This window comes from Xiphophorus maculatus, chromosome 10 (genome assembly GCF_002775205.1).
Source record: "Xiphophorus maculatus strain JP 163 A chromosome 10, X_maculatus-5.0-male, whole genome shotgun sequence".
Taxonomy (NCBI): domain Eukaryota; kingdom Metazoa; phylum Chordata; class Actinopteri; order Cyprinodontiformes; family Poeciliidae; genus Xiphophorus; species Xiphophorus maculatus.
Genome location: NC_036452.1, coordinates 17398240 through 17418600, shown reverse-complemented (window position 1 = coordinate 17418600; position 20361 = coordinate 17398240). Strand labels below are relative to the sequence as shown.

The 20361-nt window shown below is 40.8% G+C and overlaps 1 protein-coding gene across 5 annotated transcripts in view; it reads left to right on the top strand.

Moving 5' to 3' along the window:
• The first annotated feature begins 736 nt into the window (after positions 1-736).
• LOC102230563 (serine-rich coiled-coil domain-containing protein 2-like) overlaps positions 737-20361 on the top strand; it is a 30919-nt gene continuing 11294 nt past the window's right edge. For 4 of the 5 annotated variants that reach the window (XM_023340768.1, XM_023340766.1, XM_023340770.1 and 1 more), the window contains exons 1-6: positions 737-1192; positions 15379-16634; positions 16746-16913; positions 17123-17293; positions 17377-17450; positions 19403-19576. In XM_023340768.1, coding sequence (XP_023196536.1) covers positions 15416-16634; positions 16746-16913; positions 17123-17293; positions 17377-17450; positions 19403-19576 — 1806 coding nt within the window. In that variant the 5' untranslated portion in view covers positions 737-1192; positions 15379-15415. Of the gene's footprint in view, positions 1193-9190; positions 9420-15378; positions 16635-16745; positions 16914-17122; positions 17294-17376; positions 17451-19402; positions 19577-20361 lie in introns of those variants that run through there. The other variant, XM_023340767.1, reaches the window with a different exon arrangement.

Genomic DNA, 20361 nt, shown 5'->3' with positions numbered 1-20361 from the left:
TCATGCAGATCCAGGGAGATGTGTGCTTTTTGGTCAGGGAGTGGTAACATTAAATTTTTACTGCTAAAAACAATTTTAGAAAACATAATATGATTAATTTTGTAATTGACAGGGCCCCATTTTTTAAAATTTCTATGAAAAAAAAAATTGTGGAGGGCCCCTATTGGTCAGGGGCCCTTGGAGTTGGGATAACTTTCGCCCCTATACGGCGCCCCTGGGTGGCGAATCTAGATACAGCAGGAGAAGGATTTGAAAGTGTGAAGCCCAGAAAACAAAAAAAGATAAACTCTGCCCTCTGCTGGAAACACACTGTTAGAACAGCTAGAAGTTCTATATTTTTCCTCTCGGAATACGAAACGTTTTATGTGAATCTTAATCTTAAGAATCTGGAGTTTCATATCGCCTTTTTCCAGAATAGAAGGAGCTATTGCTTCTTTTACCTTTCGGGGTTTTTTTTTTTATTTATTTAAAGTTCATTGTAGTATTATTAGAGGTTTAGAACTGGAACTAGTTTTAGGCTTAACGTTAACCTTTTTCCTGATTATTACCTGAAAGAGTTGAGTTCATTTGAATTCACACTTCAGCAGCTTTTAGACCGTATCTACCTCCCAGCTGTAGTTCCAAACAGCATGCAGGCCGCGGTCATTAAAGGGTTATGTTTACAGCCGGAAGGTGACGTCAGAGTCAGCTGTGCATGTGTGTGTGTGTGTGTGTGTGTGTGTGTGGGTGTGAGAGAGAGTGTGAATGATTCAGCAGCTCGGAGCGGCAGCAGCTCCTACTCGGCTCTCTATCAAGAAGAGCAGCGCCAGCCAGCTCTCCGCGGATTTAACCAAACCCGCATTCTCACCTAGACGCGCGAGGGGCAGAGGCAAACCCCTGCAGGTGACAAACATCTCTCGGAGACCCCGTGCTGCAGCGTCCACAGGCCCCGGGCGGGGAGCAGAGGAGACCGCAGGCTCCCGCAGCTCCTCATCCCGGTTCTCCGGGAGGATTTTTTACCGCTCGTCACCGTCCTAATTAGGAGTCGTGTGTCTCCGTCAGACTGACTCCTGTTGGATTCAACTATAACGCATCTGAACCTACTGACTGTTGATTTTTATTTTTATTTTTTTTAAAAAGAAGAAAAAATTAAAATAACAGCGGCGACATTTCCGGGATTCTGGTCCGGGTCTGATGCTCGTAGTGTCTGCAGGTGAGTGTGACTCTCCATGAGAAGAATTCGCAAATGCCAGCATATCAATATCAACATTTATTGTCACCATCGCGCAATAATAATGTCTGTCTTTAACCACGCATAGGGAAACAGAATTACACCAGGCGTAAGGTAGGGGAGAAATATTGTTGAATAGTAAAGTAACTCCAGATAAAAATGGCCTATAAGGATGGACCGCAGTGTTCTCTGCAGAGTTGATGCTGTGAAACGACCAGCGAAGCCTCTGACCTCCAGTGGAAGGGCAAAATTATTGAAGAAGTTGAACCTCTTACAATTACAGCCTTTCTAACGAATTGAAATAATTTTTAAATTATTTTGTATGAACATTTCACACCTCAACTACTTACAAATACTATATATTTTTGTGTTGAGTAAAAGAGAAAACATTTGGTTGTCTTTTTGTCTGTTGTATTTGTAAGTCAGGTCTGCAGAGTGACAAAGGGGGTATTCTGTTTTCCTGAGCTCAGAGACAATGTGAGGAATGTCTCCAGAGCCAATTAAGTGTTTTCTGAACAGCCACATTCTTTACATCTTTAGCCCCATTATTCTCATGTTGAAGCCCCACTGCTTTAAATGTCCTCAAGTGGCTCCCAGAGCAGCGTGGAACATCATGGTTCTGTCATGTGAGGGTTTTAGGTTTAGTTAAGGCACCAGTTGTTTTAAACCTCAGATCCTTTTGGGGCTTTCTTTTGTTCTTATTTTGTAATACTAGTTGTTTTTCCGGGACTGGTTTTGCAGTTTAATAAAAAAATAAATAAAAAATCTGATTTGAGATTTGTCCTGCAGGTTCTGTTCTCTGGCGGATTTGTTCCACAAATTCTGTTACTTGGTCATTTTTGCTCTTCAGAATTGCTCCTGTTAAGCGGATTTTCGAGGCTCTGTTTGTTTCTCGTGTGGTTTTACTTTCCTGTTTCCGGTGCACTTTATACTGGTAAGATTGGACAATTCATCCATTTGATGAAGTCGTGTCCTACAGTTTGTCGGTTCATTTAACTTGTAGCATTTGATTGCTAAAGGGGCAGCAAAAGACACTTAGTTCAGGTGATATTTTCTGTTTACATGAAACTTGTACCAATCTTGTTTAATAGTTCACAAAGTAAATATTCCTTAACATGCATTAATCAACACAGTGGAAAGGTGTTACGACTACCACAAAAGCTAATATCAATAGCCAATCAGCACCAAGTAAAATGAATGGCACTTCTTGATTGGCTGCTTTACAAACACCGGCCAATAGCATGTCAAATAGCATTGCAGCTAGGTATTTACCTTCCCAGTCTTTAGATTTTTTCTTTAATTTTTTGCAAACTATTTTGCGTTACATTCCATAGACAAATGCATAAATAGGTGGGAGTCCACTCTACTGAGCTCTTGTGGATTTTGTTGCCATATATTTACATTGTTTGTGTAGTGCAATGGGTAAAAGTCTTTTTAAAAATCTAAATATATTAGTTTTTAAACCTTTTTAGAATTTTAATCAATCAGCTGTGTAGAAAAGCATATCTTTGTCTATCAGTGCTGCTGGCCGTTTTGTGAAACTCAACCACCAAAGCAGACTGTGGAAGTTCTTCTTCTTCTGTTGCGGATTTCAACCGAAAAACCATCAGATTGATGAGAATCTAACAAAGGAGCGGTGTTTTTGTTGAAACGGACCAGAATAGGATGAAAGAGTTTTTATCTCTTGCTTCTTAGAAACCTGGTGAAGTCTCAGTTGTTTGTCTCGGATTGCAACTATTTATATTCTGAGTGTAGGAAATCTGGGCACGAGTGTTATGTATTCAACAAAACTGTTCCGAAACCCGTTCAGTGATTAGAATGACTATAACATGACTGAAACGATTCAAAATTCAGCTGGTTTATCAGCTGTTTACTTTTATTCTTCTTTTGTGTAAACACAGTGTCTTATTTTTGGCCTTCTTGCAAATTTACTTGAAAAGATTTTTCCTGTCTTGTTCTGTCCTCTTGTTCTGGACGTTCTCTCCTCAAGTCCCCGAATGCATCGTCCCGTTTCCGTCAGCTCTGTGATGCTTTCTGATAAACGTTGAGTCATTTTGTTGTCTGGCGTTGTTATCTGCCAGCTGCGCATTGCAGCTTCCCTCCGCCTGATCCACTGCTTCTCCGCTGACTCTGTGATCTGTTGGTTCTGCCCGGTTCTCGGTGCCAAGCGGCGGAACACAAGCTGCCTCAGCGGCTGTCAGAGGGAAGCTGCTGACCGCTCGGAACGGATCGGCGGAGCGCGTTACGTCCTGGCTGGGATCCAGTCTGTTTTTTTTGTTGTTTTTTTTCTGTCCGTGTCTCAGGAGTTTCCACTTAATTTCTTCCCTCCGACTGCTTGAATCCCCACAGAGAGGAAGACTTTGCGGAGATAAAAAGTTCTACCTCCTCTTTGTTTTCGTTTGATATAAATCTGAGATTGAGGCCCAGGCGTGTGTCGCTCAGGTACTAGATCGTTCTGAGACATAGTGATTTTTTTATGGAGGAAGTATAGATAATGACTTTGCATCTATGTGATAAAAGATCGATTGTTTCCCGTCTGTCTGATTAATAATTTAGAGAAAAAAGTGACATCGAGAAAAACTGCAGCGAGGGAAAGACGCCGACTCCTCAGGCGTCCTCCAACATCCATTATTAGATCACATGACCTCAGTTAGCTTTAGCCATAGGCGTTAGATTGACAGACATGTTGGATGGGAACTTTCTCACTTCATGTTCTGCCACTAAGTGGAGATTATAACTAACAAATGTCATTTTTTTTCCAGTAGGAACTTTCTCTAAAGGATTGCAAGTCACAAGAATTCAATAAAACTGGCTTTGAAAAAGACGTTCTGAGGAAGTAAAAAAAGAGAATATTATTATTATGGTTACCAGATTCTAACTTTACTTGGTGAGCTGTTTGTCTTCATATATTTTTAGAAGATACTTGTTTTACACAAAACAAATCTCCATTAGCCAATGCTAACGGTTTAGCATTGGTGCTAAGCGACTGCTACTAGTAGGGCTTTTATTTTCCTCTGTCCTCTTTTCCTCTTCCTGTCCTCGTTTCCTTCTCCTCCTGTCCCGTTTTCCTGCCGCAGACTCTTTTCCCAGTGAGCTCTGATGGATAATTGATGTCGCTGCTCCCAGCGTTGCCGCTGGTGGCAGGAAATGTTTGGTGAATCGTTCCATCTCTCTGCCTGGGCAGCGCCTCTTTCTGCTGTGCTTCCTCTGTCTGATGGAGCCGCTCCGACTGAATCCAAACCGCCGCCGATGATGATGTTGAGGAGGAGGAGGAGGAGGACTGATGTCTCATTTTGCATAGATGTAGAAGTAAAAACGTACTGTGAGAAATAATAAATCTGTAGCATTAAATCACTGTTATCCAAAATAAAATACAAAAACTGCCAGTTTGTAAATGACTTAAAACGCCCAAAAAAGATTAGAAAACTTTTTGCCGGAAAGAAAAAAAAAAAAAAAAAAAAAAAAAAAAATATATATATATATATATATATACATATAAGAAATACCAATTGTGTAACATAAAATAGAATTTAATTAAAAACAACAAATGTAAACATTCTAGAAAATTTACTGAAAAAAATAAATTAATATAGTGTTAAGCAAAAACAGGGTAAATGTATTTCACACAAACATCATTGAAAACACTTGTTACATGTAATTGCACACAAAAAAAAAGAATTGCTGGGAAACTTGCCGGACTAAACATCTATTTAGATGTTTAGTCCGGTGTCTGTGTTGCTCTGTCGGGCCTTTTCGTCCTTCTCTTCTTTTTGGGAATCAGAGATTTCCTCCAGGCATCAAAAGGCATCAAAACTCAAAAGTTTTTAGCATTTTAGTCCTGCTTTCTATGGAAAATAAACATAAACTTGATCAATCTTTAAAAAAAAAAAAAAAGTCAATAAAAGTAGGAAGAAATCTTTATTTAGAGATGTGTTTTTTTATGTACCGTTACAACAGAAAGAAGTCTTCCGCCTGCCTGAAGGTTTGAGTTGAGTTTGCTCATATGCTGCTCCTCTGCGGGGCACCATGGTGAAAGAGATGCTTTGTAGAAGATTAATGCTGCTGGTGGAGCTGCAGCACAACAGGAATGTTGTCCGTGCCAAGTTGCTATGAAACCCAGAGGAATGGGTAGGGGGCAACGGGGGGGTTTGTGAGGGGCTCCAGTGGCCCCCAGGAAATGCATGCTAGCTTCTCTCAAGAGAACCTGAAAGTTTTAATCATAAGTGTTTTTGTTGCATCCTGGTTAATGCAGGTTTATTTTTTTTTATTTATTTCACGCTATTTGACGCTATTTGAGGTTGTTTTTTCGCTCCCGAGATAAAAACCAAAAGGATGGAAAATCAGAAATGCAGTCTTTTTGGAACAAAAAGTCAGACAGGAGATGGGGAGGGGAATGAGCTGTGTTTGTGTTTCGCAGCGCAGTAGAAGCACGTGAACCAGTTTGACCAGTTACCTGTGGGAAAGAAAACCGCAGCCGAAGGCAGAGAGACCAGGAGAGTCGGGACGTACCGTGGTGTCGTCACGGTTTCAGCGAGTTGGAAGTGTGCGTCAGAGGGCGACGCTCAGTCAGTTGGGATGTTTGTGTCTGTGGGCGTGTTGGTTTAATGCCCAGCAAGGTGTTGAAGACAATTCTAGTAGCCTATTCATAAAAAATGACAGTGTGTTGTTTGGTATATTATTATGTTTTTATAAAATTGTATCAATTGCATTCTACTCATTTCTGAATAATCTTGCTGCCTCGCTAGCTAGCTTTTTGTACGTCCATCATGGGTAAGTGCAAATTTATCACTAGTTAGCTCAACAATGTTTGTCTTTATCATTTAGAACAACCCATTGAATTTATTGAGCTAACAATATGTGCAATTATTCAAATATGATTTTTTTTGTACATTTATGTCGTATTACAGGTCTTAAATTCTGTTCATATTGGCCTTTTAAAGGTCTGAAAAAGTTAAATTTGAGTCGTTGAAACCTAAAGACACCCTGTCTACCTATGTTCCAGGATTTTGGAAGTTACCAGGTTGGAGCTGAAGTCCTGTCTCTTCTGTGAAACTGATATGTTTTGGATTTTGCCTAGATTCTACTGGAGAAAGTGGAACAAATTGGATTTTTTTTACTAATCTTTTGCTACACCTGAATGTTTATGAATTTAATTGATCAATTTGTCTGTGAGGGGGTATTATGGCTGAAAGTGATTGCGTGATAAACAATTGTTTTTTGATTTTTTTTTGCTGATCCACATCCTGACTCCGTCGCCCAGTTTGTTTTTCAGCCTGAGAGTGGCTGACCTCAGATCAGGTTTCTATTGATTCATTTATCTGTGGACGTTGGAAGAGGATCCTGCAGCTGAACACTGAGCTCGTCTTACAGCTTTAATGGACAGAAATGTGTTAGTGACTGCAGCCTGCTCTCTGGGGCCAGGGTCGACCAGTTTCCAACCCACACTGGGACCAGTCTGGGACCATCTGTCGTTTTGCCTGTCCATCTGTGGCACAGAGAGGTGGTTGGTTACATTATGATTTTCAAAAGCATGAGCCCATTTTCAGCCATTATGTTTAGTTAGGCCTAATTTTAATATTCTTAAAGAAGATAACATTTTTCACCCTTTAACTTGTGTTTAAAATTTTTCTTTTAGCTTCTTTTTTTTTCTTTGATTTGGTAAAACATGGCTTCCACTTTCATTGTTTTCACAAGGTTTCCTACCACTAAATGTAAACAGTCTGTAAAATGGAAATCGTTGTCGTTGTTATTCAGATTAAGTGGATAAATCTGAAGGCCTGAGATGAAGCTGCTGACCTTTTTCTGGCTTTCTAGCCGCCGGCCCTCAGCTCCTCTCGGCTCAGCGAGCGAAGAAATGGAGCATGACGACATGATTGGTCTGATGTACAGTGAAGGAGGAAGAAGATGGGTCAGGAAGAAGGAGGAGGAGATGCTGGATTTGTTTTTGGATAATTATTTTCCATCAGGGTCTGTTTGAACCCCTATTTCTTTTAAATTTTTTAAAAGATTTATTTTAGTTGCATCATACAATTACAATGTGACCCTTTGAGTCTTTATTTTGCCTTTTTGAATACAGTTTGACCTAATATACACTTCATTAGTTTTGAGCTATCTTTCCTCCATTATAGGTGATGCATATTATACAATCGGAAAATAAGAGCTGTATGAATTTATGCTGGCGTTTGAACTGGGACTTAAGGAAAATCTCTTCAGAAGCTTAATGTCAGCCCGTTTTAACCAGTTCAAAACCAGTTTGGATCAAAGTTCTGCTGGACCACTGTTGAGAATAAATAATTTTCTGTTTTCCTTCTGTCTCTTTTAGCTAGTTGCTAAGCTAAAGCTAGAGGAAAGGACATGTTAGGAATTGCAAATGAGAGCTATGGGTAGAGGAAAGGGCGCACTAGGGAACACCCTCGTTTTGGCGTAGCTTGCATAGAGGCTAACAAAGGAGATCACAAACTCTTCTGGGGTGCCATTTTGTCTGTTACCTCAGGTGGCATGTCAGAATGGACCAGCTGTATTTTGGTATTAAAAAATGGAATTCATGATAACTCTCTGATTCTTCTTTAATCGCATACATCACAAACTCAGCATGGAGAACAGATAAATCTCCACACCACCAACCTCTTTCTAAGTTTCTGCCATATATCTGCAGATCTCAAATGTATCTGGAGGTAGTCCTCCATCTTTGTTCTAACCACTCCATCCACTTTACCACTTGTAGCAAAACAAACTCTCAACATGATGCCATCATCACCATGCGATTGGTAGTGTTCTTCAAACTACTAAGCATTAGCTTGGTATTTGTAATTTTTCAGAAATGGCTCCAAAAAACTCACCCAAAGCAACATATTTAATTTAATGTGGTAGTAGTAGTATTTTCAAGTACTTAAAGAAAACTTGGAATCCTGCAAATGTTTAATAATTTCTCCAGATTATTTCCTGGTTAAGTTTAACATTTTGCACTTTCGTTATAAACAGGTACAGTACAGACCAAAAGTTTGGACACACCTTTTAATTCAATGAGTTTCCTTTATTTTCATGACTATTGACATTGTAGATTCACACTGAAGGCATCAAAACTATGAATAACACATGTGGAAATATGCACTAAACAAAAAAGTATAAAACAACTGAAAATACCCCTTATATTCTAGTTTCTTCAAAGTAGCAACCTTTTGCTGTGATTACTGCTTTGCACACACTCTGCATTTTCTTGATGAGCTTCAAGAGGTCGTCACCTGAAATGGTTTTCACTTCATAGCTGTGCCCTGTCAGGTTAATAAGTGGGATTTATTGCCTTATAAATAGTCATGAAAACAAAGAAAACCCATTGAATTAGAAGGTGTGTCCAAACTTTTGTTCTGTACTGTATATTTGAATTAAATCCTTAATGACTGTTTGATAGAAAACATATAATTAATAACATCAGAGCGACTTCTTGTAAACTCCTCATATAGTTCGCATCACTTATTATATTTTTCCAATTAAAGTTTGGAGCAGTTCAGCTGCTGACCTTCGACCTCGCCTCAGTTACAGACAGCGGCTCTCACGCTAACTGAGACGAAGTGCTGCGGCACGGATTGGTGCTCTGCGCCTCATTAATGAAAGCGACTCGTTAGCCCAGCACACTGTGTGCAGCTTTAGCCTGCCATTCTATCCGTTATCAGAGTCGATAACGTAGCTGCCAAGATCAGGACGTGTGAGCATATCTGTCCCTCAAACTGCTAAAAATGATTTTGTCTGTGGAATTATATTGCAGATCACTTTTTATTGCTGAAAGTTTTTCCTAATATTCCTGGTGGTAGTCAGACAACCACCTGATCGTTTTGCTGCTTCTGGACCAATCACAGCAGAGCTTTTTTTTACTTCTCCTATTGGTGCTGTAGCTGACTTTGACCCCAGAGGTTCATTCATTAATTCAGATGGACTCTGTGGCTGTCAGCCAACTCTGCTGACTCATCAGAACACAGATGACCACACCGGCCGTGTGCGTGTTTCCTGAACGCTCACCTTCTTTAATAGAGGCGTAGAAACAATGGAATCGGGCAGGATTACAGACGACAGATTAAGGTTTAGTTCCCCTCGGAGAGACGGTGGTTGTGAATCAGCGCAGGGAGGAAGGTTCTGATCGATCTGCTCTGGTCACATGGTGACACTTTGAGCCCAGGGAACATTCCCCTCCAACAGAAACCTGCGTGGCAGACCGGTCAGTGTCAAACTTTTATTGATTCCCTGTGTGAATCTCGCAACAGGGTTTTCTAAAGAAAACGCACTGATTTTTGGTTTGATTTTCTTCAATCGTACATGGTTGTTATACTATTCTGAAAGGATATTCCTTCCCTGGTAAAAAAAAAACAAACCCAATTGTTTTAAATTTTTATTGTCTACATTTGTTTCTATTTAATATACCTTGAAATATCAACTAGCTGTATTTCCCAGTTTCTTTCGGCATTTCGTCTTTATTTCCCTGAATAAAAAACTGCATACCTTTAATGAAACTGCTTATGTTTACCTTATACAATATCTGAATTATATGTCAGACGTGTTCAGTTTAATGTCTTTGTTAGTGTCACATACTTGAAATTGGTAAATTAGGTTATAATTTACCAAGAGTTTTTCCCTCTTTGGATTTTGTAAAGCTTTGACTCACCAATACAGATTTCATTTAGATTTTCCTTAAATAACTACGGTGTAGCAAAGTATAAGAACAGCATTTGAAGTAGTTATTTTTCAAATGTTCTGGAATGAGCAGTCATTGATTATTCCTTTTGGAAGTGGAAATCATGTTGTGTGTGCGATAATCACTTTAAAACAAAGTTTTAAGAGTATTCCAAGACAAAATAATTTCAGAGTTCACAATTGTATCTTTTTATCTTTTATATTAGCTTTTATTGTGGCTACCGTTACTTAAACAGTTAATTCTGCATATTTTATAGAGAATGTAGATCTTTACCTTAGCTAAGGTTTCCAAAAGATGTTCAATACTTCCTAAAAACTTGACAGATGAAGATTGAAAGCTGCCTTCCTGTTATCTGCTGAAAGCCTTGATCTCTTTCTGTCTGTTTTACATCTGTGTGCTTCCTCTGACTGCTTTTTTCCAAACACCTCACCGACGCTGAAAATAGCTAAACTTGAATCACAATCCACTAACATTGTCCACAGAGTGTTGTCAGTTAAACTGGGAAAAGCTGAAATCTGCTGATTGTGTCACCAGTTGTTTTCTTGGCATACATCTAACAATGCTTTAATCCCCTCTGACTTGCTTTGTTGTTTGAACAGCTGTGATTTTATTGCTATTTTTATCCACAGTCGGGAAACCAGCGCTGAATGGAAGCTATAAAAAAACTTTTCATCATAGGTGATCTTTGTCTCCGCTTTGAAATCAGACTTTATGCGTGACTCAATAAAGTCATATAAACTCCCGTGTTAGAGTCGACAATGCATTCTAAGCCTAGTTGTGCTGCATATGTGCTCTCCTGTTTGCAGGAGTGAGTGAGCTTTGCATAGGCCACAGGAAGACAGGAGAACCTGTTTGTGGATGTAAAACGAAAGGGTGAAATTACACAAATCATTAGAGAAAATCATGATGCGATGAAGTTGTTAAAGGTTCATTTCAAGAACTGATAGAAACAAATATGATGATCAGTGACAACTCCTTAAAGCACTGCCCTGCCTGAAACCATCATGACTTATGTAGGGACGATGTCAGATGATGAGCAAAACAGATTGCTGATGTGTTTAAAAAAAAAAGATTTAAAACAAAAATAAAGAATGCTTAGTCTGGTGGGGGGCAAGTAAAGCCTGGCAACCTGCCAGGCTTATAATAAACTATTACAGGGGTCACTTTTATGATGCTTTAAAAGAATACAAAATGGAATCTAAATAGTAAGGTAGGCTTATCCAGAAAGTCTCTCTAAGGCTGCTGCTCAGCCTCAAGAGATTCACATAAAAAAAGTAAAAAAAAAAGATGATTAATCAGCGCAGAGGAACCACAGAGGCATGCAGAGAATGGAGACAGATGCAGCAGCTCATTATCACTGAGTCATGACCTCATTCTTCTCTCCATTCCTCCTGTGTGTCCTTCACAGCAGAGTCTGCTGCAGTGCACCTCATCACACACACACCCCTCACCCCAAAGACACACACATTATTTTCCACCAGTGCTGGTGTTGTAGCTGGTTATGTCTTGTAGACATAACCAGCTACAACTGAAACAAGTGCCTTGTCTGTATAAAGGCATTGTCATGACATCAAAAGGCCCAAAACATTTTACAGGTAAAACAACATAGCACATAATGCCTGTAAAAAGGCTTCTCTTTATCTTTATTGTGTCAGTAGCTTGTTAATCAATTACCAGTGAAAACCCCAGATTCCTGCTGTAAATAAGATTTGAAGTTTGAACGGTTTATGTTGTTTTTCGGATGATCAAAAAATAAATCTTTATGCTAAGTGCCAGATTAAGAGATGAGAGATTTAGTTTGGTGAACTATTGTGGAAAGCTTCTGGGACGAAACCCAAAACATTTTGAGGCATACGGCCTAAAATGAACCGTTAACATTTGCATCTGAATGCATATTTGAAGCAATGGAACTTGATGTAGCTGAATTTTCTGGAGGGAATCATTAGTATCAGAACCAGAATAATTCACAGATCCCTGTTGACGTCAGGGAACTCCCGATCACAATTATCCGTTCCAGACACATCTTATTCTTAAATGCCAATCTGATAGTCTATTAAAGTTAATAACATCAACACATAATGCTTGAAATGTAAAAGCTAAGTTAAGAAAGCTACCATTTAATTCTCTAACATTCTTGGTTTGTGATGGAAGTGAAACATTGAAAAGCTGCAGTTTTGGACTCCATGTTTGTTGTTTCTGCTGCAGATTGTGTCTCTGTGGCGGTTTTGGTGAGTCTTGAAGCATCGCCTCCGTGTGATGGTGACACAGCAGCAGGGAAGTCATGAGTCAGCCGATTACTGCGGCTCAGCTTCCTCTTTTTTTCACTGCAGGATGGAAGCGGTCGAGGGCTGATGCTTCTCATCGCCCAGTGATCATCAGAGTCTGTTATCTGACACATGGAGGAGCCTCTCCCTTTATTCTGGACTGCTTGTTTGTGTAATCTTACATCATGACCTTCAGAGGGTTGTTAAATAAAGAAATAATAAAAAAAAAAAAAACATCCTCTCACAATAAAATCACAAGCTCCTCAGCTGTTTCCTTTCGGGCTTGAAGAAGCTTGTGATGCGCAGCCGGGTGGCTCCGGGTAAGGAAAAGGCTGCGGAGGCTTATAGTTATAATTGCTGTTTTATGTTCCAGTTTAAATGAAGAAGCCATGTGCTGAGGCTGCAGGGCGGCAGGGTGATGTTGTGCTGTATCCATGACGACTTTTGGAGTCGGATCAAGAACAAAAAGTGTTCCTGCGTGGCATATTTGACCTCTTCTGTTTGATTTTTTTATTTTATTTTTTTTTGCTATGCTTCAGAGAGCAAATATTCTGAGAAATTCCTGCCTAAGTTATGGAGGGATTATTGAGAGAACTCGGCCCTGGTCTGTGACACTGAGAAATATGTCAAAAACACAAGGACAACTTTTCATGTTTGCTTCCTTCTAATCCAAATTGAATGAAGTCAATGAGCAAAAATACCAGCAAAGCAGCATTAAACCTGTCGCAATTGCTTAATTGCAACAATTAGTTGCTTAATTGTCGCAATTAAGCAACTCATCGCATAACAGATTAAAACGAGTGCTATCGTTTCCCTTGTGATTTAAAAAAAATATTTTTTAAGGGCAGTGTTATGCATAGAGATCTCATGATCCATTTTGTTTATGGTTCCAGTTGCAAGTGGTTTTTATTTCCTTATTATTTCATGATTCTGTTTGTCGTGTTTTATTTTGAATATTTAAAATATCTTCCAGTTCCAGTTTTAAGTGTTTTTTTTTACAAAATCAAAGTTGACTAGTCTTGGATTATAAAGGCATCATCAATATCTAAAATGGTCTCAAAACTACCATGTTGTCGTTTATCACAGTAAGTACTGGGACAATTTATCGTCCAGCAAAATTTGTTATTGCAAAATGTCAAATTTGAGGAAAGAATTGTGTCTCTCTTTATGTAGAAGAACTGACGGCCCTTTTCAAACGGGTTATCCAAATTTAATGCAGTGTTCCCACTGAATGTGACTGGGATTCTTCTAAGCGAATGTGATGAAAGGAGAATGAAACAGGCCTGTGACTCCATCTTAGACTTTTATTTCTTCTTTATTGTCCATAAAAGCAGCTTTGAGCCAAAGCCGTTACAGACCTCAGCCGCTGATGTTTAAATGAGCTGCTTTCAGTGTTAGTTTCCTGGTTATTGTTTGTTTTGTATTTGTGTAAATAAATGGGAGATGGAATCCACCAAGGGCATGAAGAAAGATGTAAAATGCCATTTAAAATAAAGTAATGGTATCCCAAAACATGCTTGATTAGTTATATGTAGGAACACACACACTAGCCGATGTTTGCAGTGTTTCCATGTAGACGCCGTGCAGTCTACATAAAAACAAAGAAGACAGACCACTTTCTTTCTGAGCGATTTGCATGTTGACACCCAAAATAACTTTCCCGTTTTAGTTTGGGACTAACCCTGCAGATGTGATCATTGATTTAACCTTTGGACTTGCACTTTATTTGTTACTGTACTCTTTAGAGCAGCTCTGTTATCAATAGAAATGAGCAGCAACTGTCAGGAAATAAAACTACATATATTCTAAAATATTTGAAGGAAACATTTGAGAAGTAAAAGCATTTTCATTTCACATTTTCGTTTTATTGGGTACATACATATTTTTTGAACACATACCATATTTCCTTTAAAATAATCAGGGGGAAAAAATGGCATCACAGTTTGTTACTTGTATCATTATTGTCATATTGAACATGCATAATTTTCATTTAACCTTATAAACCAGACAGCTGTAATTTTTCCTGGTTGTTTAATCGCTGTTCCGTGAGTTTGTCTCAGGCACTGGTTTACATTTCCTGCCTCGGGCCCTGCGGGTGTGTGTGTGTGTGTGTGTGTGTGTGTGTGTGTGTGTGTGTGTGGGTGTGCGTGTGTGTGTGTGTGTGTGTGAAAGAGGGGGAGAGAGAAACTCACTGTAAGGGTGCTGTAGGTGTGTCAGAAACATTCATGGGTTATTAGTATCCTGCCTTCCATTTGCAGGAGCAGCAATACCTCAGCATTTTTATTATGGGTGTGGCACGTGGAGGAATTATCTCGCTTGTAGCCACGTTGTCAACGCACGCATGCACAGACTCGGCTGCCACATGCTTCAGGTGTTAATCACTGACAGGACCCTTTGAATTGTTCCGTTCTCTCAGGGCTGCTGACTCTAAAGTCAGCAGTAAAATTTCCGACAGCAGGATTAAAACTAGACTCAAGTGTATCAGCTCAAAGAGAAACTTTAATGTGGCTGTTGTTGCTGCAGATAAAAACCATTCAAGAAGATCAATTCCTTATCTGTCAACTGTCAAAGGAAATTTTAGATTTTCCCTAATGTTTCTGGAATTGCTATGTGTAAAGTGAACAGAAACATCATGTTCAAATGCTCTAATTTCTTTGTTTCAAACATTTTATGAGGAAAACAATTTTTTTTATGATTCATTTCTCTCACCTGCAGACTAAAAATGGGGTTTATTACAAAAATTGTGCATCAAAATCAAATATTTAGCTTTTTTCCCATTTTATTTTCTTCTTTCTGTTGGCTTTATTTACTGTTTTATTTATTTATTCTTATTTTTTATGTTTCTGGTCCAGCAGTGTGGCACTTAGAATTGGTTTCTGAGTATCAAGGTGAGGCCCAACAGCTTTACTTTCACAAGCGGAACATTACGGCTTTGGTCATGATGCTGCACTTGAAACTTTATTAGAATTGACTTTGGGTTTATTTCAAATATAAGGGTCACGGAGATTTAAAAAAAAAAAAAGAAAAGAGAGGAAGAAAGGTGGGGAAAAGTTTTAAAGGGAAAGAATGAGATAGAAGTCTGTCTCTAAAGGTGCAGAAAGAGGAAAAAAACGGAGAAACCACAATAACAAGCAACATATGCATATATAATAACAGTTATAACATCATTTTAAAGTACAATGAGGTCTGTGCCTCTTCTAATGTCTCTGCTCCCTTTTCAGCTCTCCTGACTCTCCATGGTGAAGTGGGCGGAGTCTGATGTCAGCCCCACCTCTTGTTGACCGCCCCGCCATGCCCACCATGGTTTCCAGGCTGCCGAAGTTCGGCTTCCGGCCCCGGTCCCAGACGGCTCCTGCAGCGGTGGCTCCTGCAGCGGCGGCTCCGCCCGGCGGAGCTGCAACCGCCGCTGGCAGAGCTCGCCTCACCAACGGATTCTACCACCACCCCGGACCGGCGGGTGTTTCCGTGCCCCTGTCCTCTGCAAAGCAGAACGGATTCATCCGAGTGCCGTGTTCATTTTCCGCAAAGTGGAGGAGGGAAAACGCAGCTGATGGTGACGAGATAATGGCCGGAGAGGCTGAGTGCAAGAGAGGGAAAGGTGGGAATGATGTCCAGAATCGTAGCAACTGCCAGCCGTATTTCTACCTGCACGATGCCAGAAAACACACCACATCCACCGCAGCGAAAGGGCGTGGCCAGCTTACATCGTATTCCTCGTCATCATCATCCCCATCTCCACAATCCAGCCCCAGGGCTCTTCCTGTTTCTAAAAATGGATCAGGAGGTTCCAAACTGACTCCAAACTCTTCTGTACTGTCCAAGCAGAGTGTAAACACAAGTCCCGGATCCAAAGCAGGGACGAAGGCGATCACTTCTCTGAGGCCCCCTCAGAGTTTTGTTCGCCTGACGAGTACGAGGCCCGGCTCGGGCCCTGCGTCTCGATCAGGTTCCCCGCTCCTAAAAAAGCCAACAGCTAGTCGCTCCCATTCCAGCGACAACCTGGGCTGTGCCGCTTCTGCGCAGCTGACTGAAAGCGACCGCTTCCGCTCCCGGAGCCTCACCCAGGTCCGACAGCAGGCCTCTCCCACCCTCACCCGGACCGCCGCCTCTCCCCACGTGTCCCGCCCCTTCTCCACCAACAGGGCCACCCAACGGGTTCCCCCCGTCTCCACCTCGCAGGCTCCTCCTAGAGGCAGCTTGTTGAAATCGCCTGTGAGCAGAGCCGCTTCAGGCAGGGCGGCTGGCAGTGCCCCCTCCCAGCTGCCACAGTCGGCCCTAAGGAAGCCTCTCTTGCCGGGTCCGACCTCCAGGTCCAGCGGCATCAGCTACAAGCTGTCCCGCCCGTCGCTCGTCAAGCAGTCCAGACCCCTTCGAGCAAAAGGAACCAGCATGTGCAGAAGTGAACAGGAAGTCAACAGAGGACCAACGAGACGAAAGAACTCTGTGGAGACGCCTTCATCTATCGAAAACAGCCCAGGTTCCCCTTCTTTCTTTTTTTTTCTTTTCTTAAATTGATTGTCATTTTTGGATTTGAAGTCTCTGATCTCATTCTGGTCTGGTTTCATCTCTGTATCTGATCTGCCTGCAGAAAACACTCCAGACGCCGCGGAGATGGAGCAGCTTTCTGACGACGTTGCGTCCCAGGGAATGGGATCGATTGTCGGTGAGACGCTTGAGGACATGTCCCTGTCCTCCACTTCCTCCCTGGACCGGAATGACATCAGCCAGGAATACATGGATGACTTTGACAACCTCGGTAAGACACTCTTTAGATGTTTTTGCTGTAAATATTAGCATAGAAGCTACATAACAAAGAAAACTTGTTGGTTGGTGATGTGTTTATGTGAGTAATGTGACATTACATGAAAAATCCTCTGTGTACAAAATCAGAACTAGACTGTCTGTGTGACCGATCTCCTTTACGTTTTGCATTTTTAATACATTCTCTTCATGTTTGGTTTTCAGGAAACGGAGGGGTTGGCATCTTACTGTTTTCATCCAAAAACGAAGAGGATGACTCAGGACTCGACCAGTCGTGCACCAGGATAGATGATGACAGGGACGCGATTAGCAAGGTCGCCAAGACAACAGGACTGTGCTTCCTAGATGATAGTCTGGACTGGACTTCCATCAGAGGTGAATTTTAAAAAACGTTGCCGTTAAGGTCAGCTAAATACTTTAACTACTCCAACTAGAAGAAAAGTTGTTTTTGTGTCCAGGTGATAAAGACGAGCACCGACTTAACCAACTTGCCCGTCGGAGAAAGTCAAGTCAGCCTGACTTTCATGAACAGGTACATTATCTGTAACTAGTTTAGACAAAACCTTAAACAATACTTCTGTTTCCAATTTTGTTTTGATTAAAATATATGGGTGAAAAATAGTCAAAGGCACTTAAACCCAGATTAACTATACTGTTAGAGATCGTCGATCCATTAATTTATCTGATCCACTTACTGAACCAGATCGATGTGTTGGCTCCTGCAGAGGGTTTCCTGTCCTAAGGTCTAGAACTTTTTTCTTTAGCCCTTTCCTCAAAGTTGCCAAAAATTACAATTTTATGGCCTCATATAAATTGATATGTATTGATCAAGGCACACAATCCTGTGGTATTTCTAACTTCTTTGCTGATGAATGACTGAGTTAACATTCTGGAGGGTCTAACAGCAGAGGTTGCCAGATTGTGCAGCCTTATCTAATCCTGTTTCCACAGCTGTAAATTCAAAGTAGAGTTCTATACAGTGTTTTTATCTAACTTTATCTTTTAACAAAAGAAACATAAATTGAAATTCCCCTACACTTTTAGATCACATTTCAAAAACCTTTCACGCCTGAGATATTGTAGCCATTATAAGATCCTGGAATTAAATTGTAATGTGTTTGTTTCCTCACTGTTACCTGAGCTTTTTGGTTTAACTCGAAATTTACCGAATATTTAATTCCTGTTTTGATGTCCAAGCCAAGACATCTTGACACCAAATGAAGCCGTTTTCCTGAAATAAAGCGTTACGAGTTGAAAATGGTGCAGTGACATAACTGAAGATCTTTCTCCAAATTTCCATCTAAGAACAAAACATACTTATTTATGCCATACAGGTCAGAATAATTAATCCAAAACAAACATGGCTTTTTGTTGCACTCTGTGGATGCTGCAGGTGCAGTTTGACCCCACCCAAAGCAAAGATAGGTGAACTCATCAGTTCATTGTTTGGAGGCTTAAACACTCCCATCAGCAAGCTGCGGCTTTGCAACCATCCCACCAAGTTCATTGGACATCTGGACCAAAAGGCTTCATGTGGTTCCTGCTTTGAATTCTTCTCAAACATGAGTGGAGCAGCATGTGGAATCACAGGAACAATAGTTTTCTGTTCACAAAAGCCTATTTCAGCAAACAATTCTTAACCTGTAGAAATGATTTGCCTCAGAGCTGCCTGTGAACCTGGCGTTGCCCCACACAGCTGTTAGCTTGTATTGCGAGAGGGGATATCGTGCGGCCTTAATGTAATGTAACAGCAATGGCAGAAAACTTTAGGGTAGTGATTCAGCTGGCGGCCGAACAAATGCATTAGATTTAAATTTTATTTCTCACCTTCTAACTTTTCTCAATAGAGATCATTTCTGAGGATGCATTCATTCTAGCCCCTGTTTAGTGCACCAGAGTTTAGTCAAACTCTAGTTTCTTTGTCTAGAAAGTCCGGTTCGTTTGCAGAGGCTTAAATGCACAATTAAACTCTGATGCGGACCAAAAAAGCAAAGTCTGCTCCGCCTAAAAGCCTTGCTCTCGGGTCAGTTGAAGTCAGCTGTGGCGCGGTTCGAATGCAAATATAGGTGTAAGCGGATAAGAGATCGCTTCAAAAGCAGGAAGCGAACTATAGAGCTGGGCATTCTAAGTAGCTACAACCAAAACAAACTCGAGAGTATAATGCCAGCGGGAGAACTGGCTTGTAGTCGAAACAATGAGGTTGTAATTGTCCACAGCAAGAAAATCAGGAACACTGGATTAGAATTTGCCACAAAGGTTTAGAAATGAGTCTCAAACAGAAAAAGAAAAATCTCGGTAAAATTTTAAAAGACTGACAAGACAAAGATAAGACCTCAAGCAATGTGATTGAGTGTTTACAGAAAGAAATAATCTGCTCTTGGAGAAGACTCACAAAAGAAGAATAAAGAGCGTTTCTAGAACAAAGTTCATATTAAACTGTTGTCAGTTCACACTGATATGATCCTGAGGTTTTCCCTTTCGCAGGGCGGCTCCTCTCTGGACCTGTCCCCCTCTGACAGCTGCGGCTCTGGGGGTACCTACATGTGGGACGAGGAAGGTCTGGAGCCTCTGGGGGGCGCCACCACGACCGCCTCCATCCACACCAGCAGCAACACCACCCACCACATCGGGAGCTTCGACTCGGACATCAACAGCATCGTAAGGACTTTCCGCCTCATCATTTTTTAAGCTGTCGGCTTATTGCTCCTCACACACAGCTAAAGGTTTCTAGCAAAATATTAGAGCTGGGACAGCTCTAATATAATAGGGCTTTGAACTGTAAATACATGGCAGCCTAACCTCATAGTTCAGTGAGGGGAATGAATTTATAAGATTATTGGACTGATAGTCCCTCTATATTCCATATTTGCACAAATTCAACCCACTTTTAAGGTTTTCTTCCCCTGCCAATAAACGACTTCTCTGCTTCACAGGAGAGAAGTCAAATTTCATATCAGGATGATTTCATTGCTTTAGATTTCACTTAAGAACCTTTTGAAGGTGGAGCTTGGATGGACCCTTAAACATCAATACAATGTGTAGCTCTGTTTGAAAAGGTCTAAACAACGTTCTCTGGCTCCCTCTGGTGTCCCCTTCTGCTAAGTACAACCCAACCAGATTCAGTTGTTTTTCTTATTTTTTGCAGCATACAGAGCTGAGTTCTTACTTGTATACATTTTGTAAAAATGTCTTCAGATAGGGAACAGTGTTTCCAATCATCCAAAAACACAATAACATTTCTGGAGGACCAGAACCTCTCAAACTTACATCTTTTTCCCTGATCAAATAAGCACTTTGAGCGGATTAATGTCACAGCTGAGAAAATTAATCGGCTCTGCGTTTCGTCTAATTTCATAATTATTCACCCGACGTCAACTCTTTGCTGCTTTTGCGGTTTCCGTGAGATAAGCGTTTGGATCCGATAAACGAAGCGCTGAGGTTTC